The 19381-nt window shown below is 44.1% G+C and overlaps 1 protein-coding gene across 5 annotated transcripts in view; it reads left to right on the forward strand.

The window, feature by feature from the left end:
- Positions 1–18958, forward strand: part of LOC115102495 (F-actin-monooxygenase mical1-like) — a 23434-nt gene extending 4476 nt beyond the window's left edge. For 2 of the 5 annotated variants that reach the window (XM_029622506.2, XM_029622505.2), the window contains exons 4-25: positions 782–889; positions 1064–1159; positions 1348–1503; positions 1937–2037; positions 2954–3211; positions 3469–3584; positions 5696–5822; positions 6570–6657; positions 8990–9137; positions 9611–9807; positions 11062–11162; positions 11708–11770; positions 12158–12371; positions 12967–13037; positions 13279–13915; positions 14064–14282; positions 15031–15143; positions 15221–15334; positions 15639–15732; positions 15953–16046; positions 16262–16335; positions 16506–18958. In XM_029622506.2, the coding sequence (XP_029478366.2) occupies positions 782–889; positions 1064–1159; positions 1348–1503; positions 1937–2037; positions 2954–3211; positions 3469–3584; positions 5696–5822; positions 6570–6657; positions 8990–9137; positions 9611–9807; positions 11062–11162; positions 11708–11770; positions 12158–12371; positions 12967–13037; positions 13279–13915; positions 14064–14282; positions 15031–15143; positions 15221–15334; positions 15639–15732; positions 15953–16046; positions 16262–16335; positions 16506–16714 (3398 nt within the window). In that variant the 3' untranslated portion in view covers positions 16715–18958. The remainder of the gene's footprint in view (positions 1–781; positions 890–1063; positions 1160–1347; positions 1504–1936; positions 2038–2953; positions 3212–3468; positions 3585–5695; positions 5823–6569; positions 6658–8989; positions 9138–9610; positions 9808–11061; positions 11163–11707; positions 11771–12157; positions 12372–12966; positions 13038–13278; positions 13916–14063; positions 14283–15030; positions 15144–15220; positions 15335–15638; positions 15733–15952; positions 16047–16261; positions 16336–16505) is intronic. The other 3 variants (XM_065005491.1, XM_065005492.1, XM_065005490.1) reach the window with 3 other exon arrangements.
- Positions 18959–19381: the final 423 nt, after the last annotated feature.

A 19381-nucleotide genomic window follows, 5' to 3' on the forward strand; every position in this document is an offset into this window, starting at 1 on the left:
AAAAGTCCAAATTGGTTGTTTTTGGTTCCAACCGCTGTAAAAGCATGGAGCAGGAGGTGTTATGGTGTGGGGGTGCTTTGCTGGGGACACTGTCAGTGATTTATTTAGAATTCAAGGCACACTTAACCAGCATGGCTACCACAGCATTCTGCAGCGATACGCCATCCCATCTGGTTTTTGCTTAGTGGGACTATCATCTGTTTTTCAATAGGACAATGACCCAAAACACACCTCCTGGCTGTGTAAGGGCTATTTGACCAAGAAGGAGCGTGATGGAGTGCTGCATCAGATGACCTGGTCTCCACAGTCACCCGACCTCAACACAATTGAGATGGTTTGGGATGAGTTGGACCTCAGAGTGAAGGAAAAGCAGCAAACAAGTGCTCAGCATATGTGCTAACTCATTTAAGACTGTTGGAAAAGCATTCCAGGTGAAGCTGGTTGAGAGAATGCCAAGAGTGTGCAAAGCTGTCATCAAGGCAAAGGGTGGCTATTTGAAGAATCTCAAATCTAAAAAATATTTTGATTTGTTTAACACTTTTTTTTTTGGTTACTACATGATTCCATGTGTGTTATTTAATAGTTTTGATGTCTTCACTATTATTCTACAATGTAGAAAATAGTAGAAAATAAAGATAAACCCTTGAAAGATCAGGTGTTCTCAAACTTTTGACTGGTAGTGTGTATCCGTATCGTCAGTCAACTGTTTGGATTGAAGAGGATTGTTTTAATTCCCGGTGTGACAATATCATACATCTTTCTATGTGTCTGTATCCTTCAGGCATCCGTCAGCTCCAGCTGATACTGCTGAAGGTGTCTCTCCTCCTGGGGGTGGAGGTTAACACTGGGGTGGAATTCAAAGGCTTCGTGGAGCCCTCAGAAGCCACGGGTACTTCTAGTCACCCCTCTGTTCCCTCCCTGTATTAGAGAAATAAAATACTAGCTATTTGCATGGCTGTAAAAGCTTGTAGGGCAGTTGAAATAATCTGCCCAGAATCCTGTGTGTGGTAATAGACCTTAATGCTATGCTCTCTCTGTGGTTCCCTATGGCTCACTCCATCAGGCTGGATGGCCAAGCTGTTTCCTGACGATCACCCTGCTGGGAAGTTCCAATTTGATGTCTTCATCTCTGCAGGAGGAGGGCGCTTTGTCCCTGATGGTGAGGAGTGAGGACACACTCACACGCTGTCATCCTGTTGCACATACTGTACGCACTTAGAAAACAAAGAATGTAGCCGGACACTCAAGCTCCGATACAATTGATTCATTAAAAGGAAACACTCAATTATATGCACCTGAATTAAGACTGCATGTGCTTCTCCTCGATATGCATGTCTTTCTCCCCAGGCTTCAGGTGGAAGGAGCTGCGAGGAAAGCTGGCCATCGGCATCACATGTAACTTCATCAACCATCACTCAGCAGCCGAGGCCCAGGTGGCAGAGATCAGTGGTGTGGCCCGCATCTACAACCAGAAGTTCTTCCAGGACCTGCTCACAGAGGAAGGTAGGATTCTATTCTATGACCCTGGTTTGGGTCTAGTGAGTGCCAACACTTCTACTGTTGGACGCTAACGTTTCAGCGATCGTGGATCAGGATAAAGAATATTGCACAGTCTGGGCATGGTGACAATTATGGCGACAGAGAAGGTGTGGACAGTGGAGAGTGCTATCTTTTTAATCTGTGTCCCTCTTCCTCTTGTCAATGTCATTTGAATTGATGCTATCGTCTGTGATGCAATCCCCCTGTTCTTCTTCTCTTGTGCTCTCGTGCTGTTTCCCTTGTCCTGTCATTGTCTTGTTCTTCGTTTATCTCACTCATTCATTTCATTCTCTCTCTTTCATTCATTTAGTTTTTGATCTCTCTCTCTTTCCATATCTCCATCACCCTATCTCGCTCTCTTTCTCTCTCCTCTCTATCTCTCCCACCCTCCCTCCAGGTATTGATCTGGAGAACATAGTCTACTATAAAGACGCCACCCACTACTTTGTCATGACTGCCAAGAAGAAGAGCCTGTTAAAGATGGGGGTCATTAAACAGGTGAGGGAACCACATCATTACAACCAGCAGCAGCAGCTCCACACTAGGCCTCTAGAGGGCTTTTCACAATACTGAGACAAACTGGCCCAAGCATGGATCCCAACATAGTCCTCCCCAAACAAGCTGGGGGCTTTTCCTGATCTTTGGGATTAGCCGCTAATAAACCGTGTTAATGTAATTGATGTCTATGCAGCACAGGGTCTGCTCACTCTCGCTCCCTCTTGTCACACTAGTGGTCTGGAATGACAAAGCCAGATCCTCTTGTTTTGTCCTCAATGATTAGAGTCCACTCTGCCTGTTATCAAAATAGAGACTTTCCCCTGTCTCATCTGTTATAGTTCAGTTGCCAAGATGGGAGATGTTCTGCTGAGTAACTGTTTAGTATTTCTGTTGCGCTGAAGCTATAATCATTCTATATATTTGCGTATGATTATGGAGGGTTGGTATTTGTGTAATTCTTGTCACTGTTCCACTTTGTTTAAAGATGCTGACTCAGTGTCGGCTTGCTTCTTTATGTGGAGCATATAATGCTTGGCGAGACTACGTGGGAGGATTATATCCATTTGTTTTCACATAAAGCTACATCTAGATTCTAGTCCGTGATAGACAGCTCTCTGATGTATGTCACCACCACCCCAGTGCTTGAATTATGCCGGTCTGCATCAGTAGTACAGACTATCAGCTTCTCCAATGTTCTATTGCTTGAGTATCAGCACCTCTTATATAAGAACACCAGTACTGTAAAATTAGAATGAGTACAGGCCTCTAAAATTCTTACTGACACCTTTATCATTCCACTTCAAGCACTGACCACCCCCAATGTGACCCCCATAGTTCCCCATTTGTATTTTTGTTCGATTTAATTATATGGTGTCCCCTCTGTGACCACCTCAATTATGTTCCCTCTTGTCTCCAGGACTTCAGTGACGCCAATCAGCTCCTGGGCCAGGCCAACGTGGACCAGGACGCCTTGTTGCGTTACGCCCACGGCGCTGCCCACTTCTCCACAGGCCGCCGCCTGCCCAACATGCAGTTTGCCCTGAACCACGCTGGCCAGCCTGACGTGGCCATGTTTGACTTCACCTGTATGCACCGTGCTGAGAACGCCTCGCTGGTCAGGGAGAGGAAAGGAAAGAAACTACTCATAGGCCTGGTCGGAGACTGCCTGGTGGAGGTGAGAGGTCATGTGATGGATGATGACCTTGTTCTAAAATGTCTAACATATTCATGGTTTCTATATATATATATTCATGGTATCTATATCACATACTGTATATACATTCAGTTATACACACAATTATACACTGATTGTACTTTATACACGGTCGTCACTTAGGAAATGGAGTATAAAATCGTCTCGGGGTATAACAGTGTCTACATACAATTATCTGTTGTCATACAGCACTATTCTGAAAGTGTATGTGTCCACAGCCGTTCTGGCCTCTGGGAACAGGTATTGCCCGTGGGTTTCTGGCTGCCTTCGACACAGCGTGGATGGTCAGGAGCTGGGGCAAGGGAAAACCACACCTGGAAGTCGTTGCTGAACGGTAACCAAGCTTTTTCTATATGATCATAAACACCACCTCAAAAATCATGTGCCCATCCCTTTTCGTTGTTACTGTATCGAAGGGGGTTACCCTGGCCAGGCCTTTCAGAGAAAACTCTCCAACTGGTAATACCACTCTAGGCCTTTAACTGTTTTTCCTCACAACATTCTTTTGAACATCCATTACTTCACAAGCAGCTGCTTTAAAAAAAAATCTTCCTGGTGTCGTGTCTTTGGCTATGCCGGATTAAGTGACATGCTATTCTATATGTAAATGTAATTAACTAGAGTCGGGGCACCACAAAATAATATTTATAGAGCTGTTATCTTCTGAATAAACTCTTAAAGACCTAGTAATATTTTACATCAATAGCAGTCAATATTTTTTGTGTGTGTGTTTTTGGGGGATTTTACCCCTTTTTCTCCCCAATTTTCATGGTATCCAATTGTTGTAGTAGCTACTATCTTGTCTCATCGCTACAACTCCCGTACGGACTCGGGAGAGACGAAGGTTGAAAGTCATGCGTCCTCCGATACACAACCCAGCCAGCCGTACTGCTTCTTAACACAGCGCGCATCCAACCTGGAAGCCAGCCGCCCCAATGTGTCGGAGGATACACCCTGCACCTGGCAACCTTGGTTAGCGCGCACTGCGCCCGGCCCGCCACAGGAGTCGCTGGTGCGCGATGAGACAAGGACATCCCTACCGACCAAGCCCTCCCTAACCCGGACGACGCTAGGCCAATTGTGCGTCGCCCCACGGACCTCCCGGTCGCGGCCGGTTACGACAGAGCCTGGGCGCGAACCCAGGGACTCTGATGGCACAGCTGGCGCTGCAGTACAGCGCCCCTAACCACTGCGCCACCCGGGAGGCAATAGCAGTCAATATTAATCGTCACCTTAATTCAGTCTCATCTTAAAATTGTAAATCCTTGGCTATCTGCACGAACCCTGGCTATCAAGTTGAATCCGCAATACAAAATTGGGTTTAATTATTTATTTACTAAATACCTAACTAACCACACAGAATTACACATACACATAATTAATCATAACTTGATTACAAATGATGTCATAAAGGAAAACGTCCCTGGCGGGCGGAACAGATATGACAGCTGGTTACACAAAAGACAAAGGGCTGGGTTTGAGTGAAAGAGTGGGAAGACTGAGGGACACAGGGAGAAGCTGTGCTATCGTAAATACAGTGTCTTATGTATTTTAAATTACCGGCCATTTCGAAAAGGAAAATGCAATTAATATTTACTCTGAGCTGCGCTTCGGTAGGTTGGTGGTAGATGGAAGGCCGTGTTGCCCAACTGAGTGCTTTGTCCTTTGAAGAATGTCTCTGCTGGTAAATTGGATACGTTGTAGTAACGTCGTTGTGTGGTAGACGGAATACTCTGTCTGTTCCTTCCTAACCTGATGTTGGCTTCGTTCTGTAGTTGTTATCTGAACCATTCTGACATCGGACTGTCGTCCTCACATTCTCGGAACAGGAGGTTATATTGTTAAGGCTTTATATAGGAAGGGAGAAAAGGGGTGTGTTTCATAGTTTACAATCTATGTCTCTTCACGTGGGCGGGCCACTGAGTCGGGCCCAATTCTCACATTTTAGAAGCAAAAATCACATTTCATCCCAACACGAATAATTTCATATTCAAACATTTAAATTGAACAACAATTCCATGTGAATCCGATAACTCTGATGTGTAGACTTTACACTGTAGAGTTTGTCATCTTATCATTGATGAGAATGTCTCAGATGACAACCGAACTGACATCATATTCATTAAGTACCACTGCATATGTTCAATTGGTCGGATTACCAGAGCATAGTTAATTTCCCCCCACCTTCTGATGTTACCAGAATCTCTATGTTAACCAAGGGGTTAGCAAATGTAACATCAGTAGGGTAGAGATAGGAAAAGGGGGGGGGGGGTATTTATGACACTGTATTTATTTATGTCATAAACCTACCCCCAGGCCAACCTCATGACACTGAACAAACCCATCAATCTTCTGTTCCTTTGGAGCTGCTTCTTCTTCAGTTCTACACTGAGCTTCTGAGGGATAAGTGTTTCTAGGAGATGTCTTTCCCTCTGACTGAAATAGGGAGAGTATCTACCAGCTCCTGTCCCAGACCACGCCAGAGAACATCAGTAAAAACTACAGTGCCTTTAGCATAGACCCGGCTACACGCTACCAGCACGTCAACCTCAACTCCATCAAGGCCAACCAGGTCAGAAACACACAAATATTATCTATTACATTATAGTCCTTCCATTTCTATGGTCAGCACAGACTCAAAGCTCCATTGATGCCTGATTCACAATATTGGACAAACCTGAAAGACACTGTGCTGGCTTGGATTTTTTTTCTTTTCAACACGGTTCCAGCAACTATAGTGGATGCGTAACCAGGCCAGCTCAGTAAAGTTTGGTTCAGGTTGGTTCGATGGGGTGAAAAGGGTATAACTGTCTCACTGTATCAGTGCTAGCAAAATGAATAGATATTGTGCTGAGTAACATTGTAAACACATTGTGAATTATATCAGTGCTGCTCTGCCATTTTGGGTTGATATTTCCCAGAGTATACATGTGTTGCCAGGAAACTGCTCTGTTTGTCTATGAAGTGTTGAGCTGGCTAGGAAATGCTTTTTGATTTCCCCCACTAGAGGAGTATTGATCTGAAAGGCTTTAGTTTTCACAAACTACCAGATCAATTACACTGCATCAAACCAAACCCCAGCTTTCTGCATTTGAGTACCAGCTTTATGAAGCCTACTGTGTTCTTAGCCTGGTCCTAGATCTTTGTGCTGTATATCCAATTCCTATTGCCCTTGCTTGACAATGACCGTAGGAGTTGGCAAGACAGCACAAGCATATCTGGGACCAGGCTACGGTGTTCTGGCTCTAGTATAAAATTCAACTCAAATCAAGTGCTATGTTGTTTATTATGATTCTCTCTCTTTGCATGCATTCCAAAGTTGCAACATCTGTATGATGTTGAAGACCATATTGATTTGGGTCGACCAACCAAGAAGCAGAAAGGCAGGTTGTCTCACCTGCGACAAGGTTTGTCAAGCTTCACTTTACTAAAGCAGTAACGCATGAGGGGAGCATGGGCATGATTCATTTTTTGTTTGGGCACGATTGTGCTGGGCAATTCCACGGTAACGGAATTACACTTTGACTCAGTTTTTTCCACTTTAAATGTATGCCAAACAAAAACCTTTTGATCTTAATGTTTTACAAACCATACAACTGTATGCACAAAGACTACTTTTAACCATTTCCACTGGAGAATTTAAAAAATGAACTTGTGTTTTTATTTCACCTTTATTTAACCAGGTAGGCTTGTTGAGAACAAGTTCTCATTTACAACTGCGACCTGGCCAAGATAAAGCATAGCAGTGTGAACAGACAGCAACACAGAGTTACACATGGAGTAAACAATAAACAAGTCAATAACACAGTATTTGTTTATTTAAAAAAAGAGTCTATATACATTGTGTGCAAAAGGCATGAGGAGGTAGGCGAATAATTACAATTTAGCAGATTAACACTGGAGTGATAAATGATCAGATGGTCATGTGCAGGTAGAGATACTGGTGTGCAAAAGAGCAGAAAAGTACATTTAAAAAAACAGTATGGGGATGAGGTAGGTAAATTAGGTGTGCTATTTACCGATGGACTATGTACAGCTGCAGCGATCGATTAGCTGCTCAGATAGCAGATGTTTAAAGTTGGTGAAGGAGAGAAGTCTCCAACTTCAACGATTTTTGCAATTCGTTCCAGTCACAGGCAGCAGAGAACTGGAAGGAAAGGCGGCCGAATGAGGTGTTGGCTTTAGGGATGATCCGTGAGATACACCTGCTGGAGCGCGTGCTAAGGGTGGGTGTTGCCATCGTGACCAGTGAACTGAGAGGCGGAGCTTTACCTAGCATGGACTTGTAGATGACCTGGAGCCAGTGGGTCTGGCGATGAATATGTAGCGAGGGCCAGCCGACTAGAGCATACAGGTCGCAGTGGTGGGTTGTATAAGGTGCTTTAGTAACAAAGCGGATGGCACTGTGATAAACTGCATCCAGTTTGCTGAGTAGAGTATTGGAAGCCATTTTGTTGATGACATCGCCGAAGTCGAGGATCGGTAGGATAGTCAGTTTTACTAGGGTTAGTTATGGCGGCGTGAGTGGAGGAGGCTTTGTTGCGAAATAGAAAGCCGATTCTAGATTTGATTTTGGATTGGAGATGTTTGATATGAGTCTGGAAGGAGAGTTTACAGTCTAGCCAGACACCTAGGTACTTATAGATGTCCACATATTCTAGGTCGGAACCATCCAGGGTGGTGATGCTAGTCGGGCGTGCGGGTGCAGGCAGCGAACGGTTGAAAAGCATGCATTTGGTTTTACTAGCGTTTAAGAGCAGTTGGAGGCCACGGAAGGAGTGGAAGAACTGTGCAGATGCAAACCTTGGATAACAGGTCTACATTTTACAATAACGTTGTTAATTACGTGCTCTGAATTAAGATTCAAAGATGTCTGCAGAAAGAATGGGGTGTCAGCTATGACATGACACCTTGAGTTTGAAAATATATATTTTGGTTATTGAACTACAAGTGGATTTACATCTGGTAATGGAATTACGGTGACGGAATTACAGTAACGAAATTACATCACGGGTCCCTGATCTGTACTGTACAGAGATGCATAATTCTGGATCTGAATGTAGTTATTCTCATGTTTCACAAGTTTGGAAATCACAGTGCAGCACAGCAGAGCACTGTCCAGACTCGGTCTGTTTTAACATTCCAGGCCAGATAACAGAAAGACAAAGAAAATAGTTCTGAGCTGAACATAACACTATGCCAGTGGAAGGGAGCACAGTAGCAGGTGACCCAACTGTGGTTTGTGACTATTATGATTTCCCATTCAGTTGCAGTAATTCCGTTACAGATTTTTGGCGTAATTCTGTAATGGAATTGACAAGTTTTAATAGAGCTGCAATATGTAACTTATTGGGAGACCTGACCAAATGCACATAGAAATGTGAGTTATAGATCTGCCATTCTCATTGAAAGCAAGTTTAAGAAGCAGTAGATCTGTTCTATGTGAGTTATTGCGTGCTTAAGTTTAGTTTTTGCTGTCTTTTACTTTCAGTTTTGTACACCCGCTTCAAACATCTTAAAATACAATATTTTTGGTTATGGAAAGATATTTCACAGTGGTTTAGATGGTACAATGATTCTCTACACTATACTTGCTTGTTTTGTCACTAAACTGAAATTAGGCGAACTATTAGAATTTTAACAACCAGGAAATGGCGGAGCGATTCCTGCGTAGTGTAAGCCTACTGAGCATGCGTTCTAAATCCTAATGCAGTGTTCCTATGTGTGTTCATGGCCCAGATTCGGTTGGAGCTTTTGAGGAGCTGTTGAAGTGGTGCCAGCAGCACACGGCAGGGTACGACAGGGTGAAGGTGAAGGATCTGACCCAGTCCTGGAGGTCTGGCCTGGCCTTGTGTGCCCTCATCAACACCTTCAGACCCCATCTTATGTGAGTCTGTGGGCTTTATAAGGGGACAATTCAACGTATACACCACAAATGTAGGGTTAGGGTTAGGGTTAGGGTGCACAAGTAGTACCGCAGGAGGAAAGACTACCTGTGAGTCTACAGTAAAATGTCATTGGTCTGAGAGGCTTTTCCAATTTCCAATTATTCTAATTCCATGCTACTACCTGTCCAATAAGAAAGCAAATGTTCATGTTCTATGGTGTGCCCTACTGAACATTTTATTTTTATTGATTTATTTTACCTTTATTTTACTAGGCAGGTCAGTTAAGAACAAATTCTTATTTTCAATGACGGCCTAGGAACAGTGGGTTAACTGCCTGTTCAGGGGCAGAATGACAGATTTGTACCTTGTCAGCTCGGGGATTTGAACTTGCAACCTTTCGGTTACTAGTCCAACGCTCTAACCACATGGCCCTGGTCAACACAGTAACTATCCCTCACCTGTCCCTCCACAGTGACATGTCCTCTCTGAAGGAGTCTGATTCGGTCCACAACAACCAGCTGGCCTTCAGCCTCCTGGAGGAAGAGCTGGGCATCCCTCCCATCATATCAGCCAGTGACATGGCCACCAAGGAACAGATAGACAAGCTCTCCATGGTGCTCTACCTCACACAGATCCACGATGCCTTCAACGAAAGGACGCCCACTAGAGGTAAGCATCAGGGCAATGGCTGTCAGACATGTTACGTACAGTAATTAGCGCCGTGATTGTTTGGTTACTTGTAGCCTTGACGCCAGCCACCTTGAACAAGAAAGTGTTGTTGAGGTCTGCTATCACGAGACTAGATTATGTATATTTGTAGAATGTTACTGTGACATTGTTATCTCGACATTATGCATAGTTGTATTCATTACATAAAGGTGTTTTTCTTGTGCTTAATTTCTAAAAATGCTGGACCAAATTTAAGCAGTTTTCAATATCAACCATATCAAATAGCCTACTATTAGTGAACGCGATTGAATCTGGACCTATGTTTGCTGTTTAGACAGTGCATAGCTTATGTAACCCCCATTTGTACAACCTTGGGCCCAGGTGTTTTTCTCTATGAAATGTGTTTTGTGTTGATAAGGAGGGAGAGGGCTGTCATTGTCCCTTTAAGAGCATTACCCAGCATTCATCTGGTTAGAGTAGCTGGGTCTGTGCTCATAACCAGCCCTGATTGACTGTCAGGGTTGTGTTGCTCTCCTGCGCTCAGTCGGTAGGCCAGGCAGCAGTCAAAGCAAACGGCACAGCAGCCCGTGAGGAAATGGCTTGTCAGGCTTGGGTGGGACTAGCCTCGGCGTCATCTAAATGATATCTAATATTCCTGCTGTGAGGAAGAAGGATTTTCCCGGTCTGTTTTTGCTGCCGGGGGTATTTCTGGTAAATACTAGCAGAGTGTGTAGCAGAGATATTTTCAGTGGTGATCCAGCATTTGGAGGCAGGCTTGGAGAGAGGGTGTGACTTGCTCCGCTTGCCTTGTCGCTGTGATGCCGTAGGTAGCATAACAGTAGCTCTCTGTAGGGGGATCGGCTGTCTGGCTTGCACACAGATGCGCATGCACGAGGGACATGTCCTGTCTGTCACCGGGCGCTTACACAGGAGTTCTCTCAGAGGGATTGACAAGTTGAATTTAATTACATCTTCTACAAAGCCTTGTTTTCAACAGCAGTGTGGAGAAGCTGGATGTGTAATATAAAATGACTTGACCGGATTTTTACATAAGAGAGATTGGTAGAGGAAAAAGCCAGAACACATTGTTTATGTACAAGAAGCTGTGCATATTTTTAAAATGCAGGTTTCTCTGTTGTAGGGAGGGACTCGGGACAACACAGTGGGGTTAGATTAGTGCCTATGAAACGTGTGTGTTCTGGCAGAACAGGGACAGTATGAAACTGAAGCCGGAGTGCGTTTGTGTGTCTGCAGCAGAACCCCCGAGCCTTCTCCTGACACCGTCGAAGACCCTGTCATTTCAGGCTGTGTTCTTCCTCAACAAGCTCAAGCACAACTCTCTGCAAAGACGCAAGGTAAGGCTCAGGCAATCAGCTGCATGTTGTCACTGCGACTGGTCAGCTGTTTACTCAATACAGTATAAGGGATAGCGCGCAAAAAACAACATTTGTCTGTCGGGTAAAATGGAGAGTAGGCCAACCTCAAGTTCACATCGACTGTCAATATCGACTGACTCCCCGCTGTCATTAACTATTTACTTACAGTAATATCAGAGTTCTCTAGATAGGAACCTTGAATTCACATGCCCAGCCATTTTGGTTTTGGTTCTCGTAATTATGCTTTGATTCATTCATTGTACGTTCATTGTCAACAGTTAAACAATGTGTTTTAGTCATAATTTGCTTGTTTTAGTTAGTTATTATAACTAATACCATACTACAAAACACTTACAGTAGATGTTTACCTTTGTTGGCCTTTTCCAAAATCAGCTGTAATAGCAAAGACACCTTTCAAGCATGTAAGATAATATCTAAAGCATTGTTCATTTTGACATCATCCATTATGCATTTGTATATTTTAAACCAAAAACTGTCATGTGGCTGTTTTATCTTTTACACAGGAGAGACTGGCAGCCGAGACAGAAGAAAAAGATAAAAAGATGAGGATGGGAGATGAGGAAGATGTGAGTAGTGTCTAGAATACAAATGCTATCCTCATTACCATAGGCTCCCATGCATGCAGCGCTAACCTTTTGCTGTGTGATGGATGTATCTGCAGACTTCAGGGCTACTCCAACTGCTATTCTATACAATGTTTCCGTGCTATGTGATTGTACTACTGACATCACTGGCGGTTGTTCCTCTCTTTGGTTACTACTGTGGTATAACTCCTAGGGTACAGACCTTTTGTAATAATTGTTGAACACGCCAGATTTGTCATTTTGAGTCGTTCGTCTTTCTTTGGCCTTCAGGACTAGTCGCTATTGTTACATCATAAGCACATGTTTGTGTGCTAAGTTATTGAAGTACTGTTCAAATATGATTGTTGGTCTCAATTTCTTTGCTCTCAGCCTGTAGCCCCTCTCTCAGCCCCTGAGGTGACCCCTGACCCTGAACTAAGCCCGACGTCAATGAACAATGAGGAGTGTTACTTCTGCGGCCAGCGGGTCTATGTGCTGGAAAGGATCAGCACCGAGGGCAAGTTCTTCCACCGTAGCTGCTTCACCTGCCAGCAGTGTGGCACCACCCTCAGACTTGGCAGATATACATTTAACCAGCACACGGGTGAGTGAGCATGACAACTTATTCTACCGCTGAGTGCCAGTCTGGTTGTGCTAATCATGTTAATTCCTTAGCATGCTGATGAATTCCAAGGAGGTGACCTGATAGCGTAGACTGGCACTCAGTCTCGTGGGATATCTGCTGGGTCCTAATGAGCCCCTTTGAATATATTTGTTACAAGCGCAACATCATGTTACTATGCAAGTAGGACTTCCATGGTCGTTATGTACTCAAGTGTGGAAAAAATGTTCTCTGTGACATGTTGTGTTCTGTCTTCTGAAATGTTGTCTGCTCACAAAGACGCAGCAAGCTACTCCCTCTTTGGACAATACAGAATATAGTTATTTCTGGTGCAACAGCTTCCATACCTGTAGTAAGTTAAATCCTCCAAGGCAAGGAACCTACATCCGGATGATAAATACAGCACAGTTTAATTTATTTATGCACCATATGAAAAATGAATGAAAGATACCCTTTTTACGTGTTTTGTGGTTCATATGAAAAGGAGAACGGGAGAAAGGGTTGTCAAGTAGCATCTCTTAACATGTACCAGATCCAGAGTCTGTTCAAGCTGTTGTTTTCCCTCTTGTGCCCTCAGGGAAGTTCTACTGTGAGCTGCACTCTGAACAGCTAGAGATAGAGAACAAGGAACAATCCCCATCCGTTAAGGTGGGTCTCTCTGTTCTGAGTTTGAGCAGATGGGAAATTAAACCGTTCTGTTGCATACCATGTTGCCAGCTTGTGGCTCAGCTTGTCTGTACAGAACAGTTAAGGACAGCCAGTGGGTAGAAGTAGTACATTGGCGTTGAGTCACATTTCCAACAGGGCAGTGTACCATAACCATTCATTTACAGAGGAATGTTTAATCACAACAATGCTACAATGCTTCTTTCATTTCTTTCCCTTGTAGGATACCATCGGAGGTCACGAGAAGGAGAGAGGTGTGAATTCTATCTCCAGTGAAGACCCCTCACCTTGTCCCTCTGAGGACGCTGAGTACTATCTAGACTCGGGTCCTCCTAAACCCATGGAGCCTCTGCATCCTCCGAGTCAGGAAGACCCCAGTAGCAAACAGCTTAACCCTGTAGAGGAGCACCCTGTCTCACCAAAACCACCCATAGACGTTTTCACAAAGAATGATTTTGAGGACTGTGAGGTGGAGGAAGAGGGGGGTGAGGATGCCCCCTCGGATTCTCTGACCCCTGTCCCAAAACCTCGACACTCTCGCTCGTCAATCCCAAGCCCTCAGGCCTCCCCTCCTGTACCCAAACCACGCACCGTCCTCCTCACCCCAAAAGGGGACATGTCACCAGCCCATGTAGGGGAGAAGGGGTCCCCCAGGGCAGAAAGAGAAAAAGGGACTCCCAAGGCAGCCCCTGACTCCAGGCCGAAGCCATCCCTGCGGAAGCTGCAGCTGACCGACGAGGAGAAGAACCACCTAGTTAACTTGAGCTTCAGCCTGGACTCTGACTCTGAGACACCCGGTTCTTCCTCCTGCTCCTCTTCCTCAGCCACAGCAGGGGGTCCCTGCCCACCCAAACCCCCAGGTATCTTTCTCTTTCATGACCTTTTCTTTGTTTAGTCTCTTTTATTGTTTTAACTGTTTAAAAATGTTGCGATTTTAAATGGGAGTGTGAACTATGTTTAAAATGGCCCAGTCGAAAGCTTGAAGGGTTTAATAAAGTGTGATTTGAGGTGCAGACGGCCAGGAGGAGGAGGGCTACTGGAGTGGGGGCCCTGGGTCGGGGGGACACATACGGGAGCACAGGAACCGCCGCTGCTTCAGGAGGAAAGAGGAACCAGCGGAGGGCAAGGGTCAGCACGCCAGGGTCCGCTCCAAGTTCTCCCCATGGAACTTGTCCTCCCCTCGGCTGGGGAGGGACCAACGCTTCAGCGTCCTCAACAGCCACCCAGGTAAAGACCCTAGTGGGGTGTGGATTTACTGTCTCGGCCATAGAGATCCTATTAAATTACTAGAGGGGATATGTCATAAAACCTCAGTTCCAGAATGGGGTGAAAATGGCCGCCACTTCGGTCAGGGAGTAATCCAAACCAGTGTAATTGGAAAGAATGGCAGTAGAGGCGTAATCCTGATTTTTATTCTGCAGGAAAATAGAGTACGGCATGTGATTATCTCAGAAGTTGTGAAGTACAATTACTATCATCCTAAAATATTGTCATAATAATATAAATAGTTCAAATGGATTATCATACCCATTTTCTGTATAATTATGTTTTCTTGGAAAGAAGCGAGGGCTATTCTACGTGATACTATATCAGTACTTGTTGCATTTACAACGTGTGTGTGTGTATATATATATATATATATATTAATGTAATCATTCCTCCCTCTAAAACTGTCTAGCTAGCTAGCCAACAAACATGCAGTGCAGATAAATGATTCAAATTCATTATTTTACACTATCATATCACAGCACTGGCAAAACTGGTTAACCAACTCCCTGATCAAAATGGCTGACCTTTATCCTATCATAAGAAGGTCCATGTCCATTTTAGTATTCTGATTCCTAATTATATGGTGTCAGTATGACAACATCTTTATACCTATCAATTATTTATTTATATGGCAAACAGCAGTTGTTAATAGCCATGTTCTTCATATCTATTCTGAATGAATAATTGTATATCTTTAACTTCGAAGAAGTACACCATGGCCACAGTGTATCTGAGGAAGATTGTGCTGATGATGATGACGAAGAGGAGGATGAGTTGGATATGTTTGCACCAGATGGCTTGGATTTATATGATGATAAGGTAAGGAGTGGGACTTGTCTGGCTGGCATATTAAGTCCATAGACATTGCACTCACACACACTCTCCCTTGTCTCTAGTTCCAGACCATCCCTTCATACCCTGTGGAGGCAGAGAAACTGGAGCTGTTGAAGATGAGGACGTTGGATCGACGGGCCAAGACGTGTGAGATGCAGCGCTTCCACAAAGCACAGGTCGGTTCACTGTACTGAGATTTTGCAGTAAAGCATGGGATTGTGTTTACTAGAGAGAGAACATTAATTGTTGCAAAAGGTTTTTGCTCTGGTGCACCCTACTGAATACTGCACAGGTCTGTTCACTGTACTGTCTGAACAGAACAGTCTGCTGATGCCAGATAAGAACAGCTCTACATTGGGATGGTTAGTCTTAACACTGGACCTGCCAGTATTGAGTCTTGCTGCTTGTCTAGTGTTTTCTGCTTTAAAGCTCATCTTATTGTATGCTTGTGACCCCCCCCCCCCCCCCCCCTCCACCCAGTCTATTCAGAGACGCCTGGAGGAGATTGAGGTGACGTTTAAAGAGCTGGAGGATAAAGGTGTGGTGTTGGAGCAGGTACTCCGAGGAGAGGAAGGTGCGACCCCACCCCGACCCTTTCGTTTGATCTAGCGAACCATAACACAAGACTTTGAACATCACTTGTCTTGCAAAGATTTGCCTTTTCATCTTTTATCCTGTGATGCTCGGATGGACGTCCGTAGAGCGAAACATTGGCATTTGGCAAACTTTAGGGATCAAAGAACTCCTTGAGTCTCTTTAGCCCTCCCCCATCATGTCTTCTCATTCTCCCACAGGCAGTGGCGGTTCCCCTGAGATGATCGACCAGTGGATCCATCTGGTCCACCAGAAGAACGCCTTGGTCTCTGAGGAGTCAGACCTCATGGTGGCGTGAGTATACAACTTTTCCATACATTATACAGAGTGTGGTGTGAGTCCCTAGCTGAAGTAGCCAGTGGGGGACAGAGAAGCAGACTGCACGCTCCTGACAGAGTTGTTATTGTGTTCAACATAGCTGCACCCTTGTTTTGCCATGTTGACTCATTAGCTGAGTGTGAGCTGTGGGGGGGGTGGCACTTCTATTCAACTGTTTTCTGTTTCCTCAGGTCTCGACAGCTGGAGTTGGAGGACAAACAGAGCATGCTGGAGATGGAGCTCAGACAATACATGGAGCTGGATGGTATGTTTCTCTACAAAAAGACTGGATCGTTGCATTTGTCTCACTGATAGCGTTGTTGAAAGCTCACTTATTGGGAAGAGCAAAAGAGGGAGCGGATAGGCTTTTTGTTCAGCTCCTGTGCAAAGTTTGACGTGTGTCCGTAAAATCCTCTTTTATCGTGTCCACCCCAGACTCTGAGAAGACGGCGGAGCAGCAGGCAGAAGAGGACCGTGTGCTACAGGAGATGCTGGAGGTGGTTGACATGAGGAACTCTCTGGTGTCCTTCCTGGACGAGAAGCGACTCAAGGAGATCGAGAGTGACAAGCAGCAGGCCACCTCGCTGCTAGAGGCCAAGAGACACTCCACAGCCTCAGCAGGGGCACAGGTGCACTGGGCGTGAGGGTGACACACCTACATACATATATATATATCTGCTAAAATGAAGGAAACACTTGAGTAAATGAGGGATGCAAAGTATATTGAAAGCAGGTGCGTGGTTCTTTAGTTAATTAAGCAATTAACATCCCATCATGCTTAGTGTCATGCATAAAAATGCCCAGTTGCCCATTATTTTGGCTACCATGGCTAGAAGAGATCTCCGTGACTTTGATAGAGGAGTCTCAAAGGAGCCTAGGGGGTTTAAAGTGTGTGTCTGTCACCAGATCTCAACCCAATTGAACACTTCTGGAGCGGTGCCTGAGACTGTTTTCCATCAACAAAACACTAAATGATGGAATTTCTCGTATAGTAGTTTCTCGTATAATAGTTCCAGACACTTGTAGAATCTATGCCAAGGCGCATTGAAATTGTTCTGGCTCGTGGTGGCCCAACGCCATATTAAGACACTTATGATGGTGTTTCCTTTATTTTGGCAGTACATGCCTACATATGTACAGGTATACATACACACTTAAATGTATTTAAAGAGAATATTGCTGCTTACAGACGCACACGCATGATCTTACATTTGCAAAGCCAAAGATGTATTGGTGAAGGTATTTCTTCAGAAGTGTTGTGCTCTGTGTTGAGCCGCAGTGTACTGTCCGACTCCAGATGTATAACACAGAAACTGGTCTAGAAATATGTGGCTTACAATCTGGATGCATCCAGGCCTTCCTGGCCTGTTCCCACTGGTCATACATCTCCAGTGAAGGCAGTCCTGCCCCAGCAGCAGCCCCAGAATAAAGAGACCCCCACAGCCAGCTGAACTCGCACCAACCTGACTAACTGCTGACTGCAGTACAAAGCCAAGGAGTTGAACGGTCACAGGTTCTTAACACAGGGTTAATATATTCTGTGGGTTGGACAGTGTTGTGTAAAATGCCTTTTTGTTGTTGTTGTTGTGTAACCCTGGATGAGTGAGTTCTGCTAAGCACCACGGTAATGTCCCAATTCTACTTTTGTATACTGTATAAATTGACATAATTAGATATATTACAACAATTTGTTGTTTGAGAATTGCGTGGTCCATAACAATTCAATATTATTAAAGATGTTAAATATTAGATTATTTACTAGTATTTCAAATTAAAGTTAATCCTTTTTTTTTTTTTTTTTTGCACTTTCAGTGACTCATGTTGTGGATTGTTTTGCATGTTACATTTATAGTTAATGTTTAGTCTCAGGGGTTAACCAGTGCACTCCTCTAGGAATCGTTGTTTGATGGAGGTCACTAATTGGATGTGTAAGGCTGCTAAGGCTGCAATACACAGGCAGCCCAATTTGAATTGTTATTTTGACCACTCACAGCAGATCTGATTGGTCGAAAGACCAATTGGTGAAGAATAAGATCAAAATTGGGCGGCCTGTCTAAATGCAGCTTTTAGTGTATGGGTGAAATACATTCTGAAGTGACAGGCTACTTTCTGACACTATATTTATCATTTGCTAATCTCTAAGTATAATAGTATAGCCAAGGGTAAATGTTGTTAGTCAGACCCAGCCTTATGTATCCTCCAGTATTGAATGCCTCCGTTGTGCTGCCGGGACAGTACTTTGCAGAATATAAAATAAAGACCCTGCACTGTCATCTAATTTTATGACTTTTAAGGACATCCTCATATATACGTATTGGATTTTTTTTGGTGTAAGTCTTGTCCCATGTTGTTTTGATGCTGTTCCTAATGGTTACCACTAGAGAGCATACCTACCCTGTTTGGCTGCATTGCATTAGTGGAAACCAAGACTTTGGTCATGGCAGACCTGATTGTAGTAAGATATTTTAGTTGTGACCGGGACAATTTTAACTAACCCTCTTCCTAACCTTAACCTCATTCTCCTAACCTGTTACGAAAAGTTGCTTCTGCTAGTCAAAACCGACACATCTGCCCTAAAAATAGTATTGGTTTCCACTGTGATACAGCCCATGTTTAACAGAGTTAATAGACACATGATTCACGTGACTTCACAAATTGCCCGTGAACTGCAATAGGTTCAGCAAGTGTTTAATTGTAATCTATTTTATTCTGCACAGGATTGACTAAATAAATACTCAGAATAAAGAAGTAGTCTTGTTTCACTGCAAATTGAACTTGCTCAGTGATGCCTGCTAGCAATGCAAAACAACTATATATCTAGCCTCTTGGAAATAACCTGAATATAATTCTGAAAGTAATAAAATACACAGTGATGTGTTTGCAATTTCCTTGCTGAAGCACTTATGTGATGTCCAATGCACCATTCTGCTACTAGGCTGTAGTTGTGCAATAGTTGCAGGGGGAGATCATCCATATCGATTGACTTTGATCCTGTTCATCAGGACAGATATGGGGCCAGCATTTCTATGCAGCTCACTGTCATTACATCTAAGTTGAGATGTGCTATTAGCAAGCCTCTGTTATTAAGCTTATAGCTGCTGTCACCATATCCATCGCATGAGGGTTGGCACCAGGGGCTTGGGCCCTGGTGGGCACAGGCCCACCCAATGGGGAGCCAGGTCCACCCAATCAGATTGAGATTATTATTTTTTGTTTAAATGTTATTGCTCTATTTGTCAGTGTTACAAATGGGACATTATTTCTCTTTTTACCTAAGCACAGTACTTGACTTGAGTAGGAGCTCGCCAGAA

This window comes from Oncorhynchus nerka, linkage group LG20 (assembly GCF_034236695.1).
Source record: "Oncorhynchus nerka isolate Pitt River linkage group LG20, Oner_Uvic_2.0, whole genome shotgun sequence".
Taxonomy (NCBI): Eukaryota; Metazoa; Chordata; class Actinopteri; order Salmoniformes; family Salmonidae; genus Oncorhynchus; species Oncorhynchus nerka.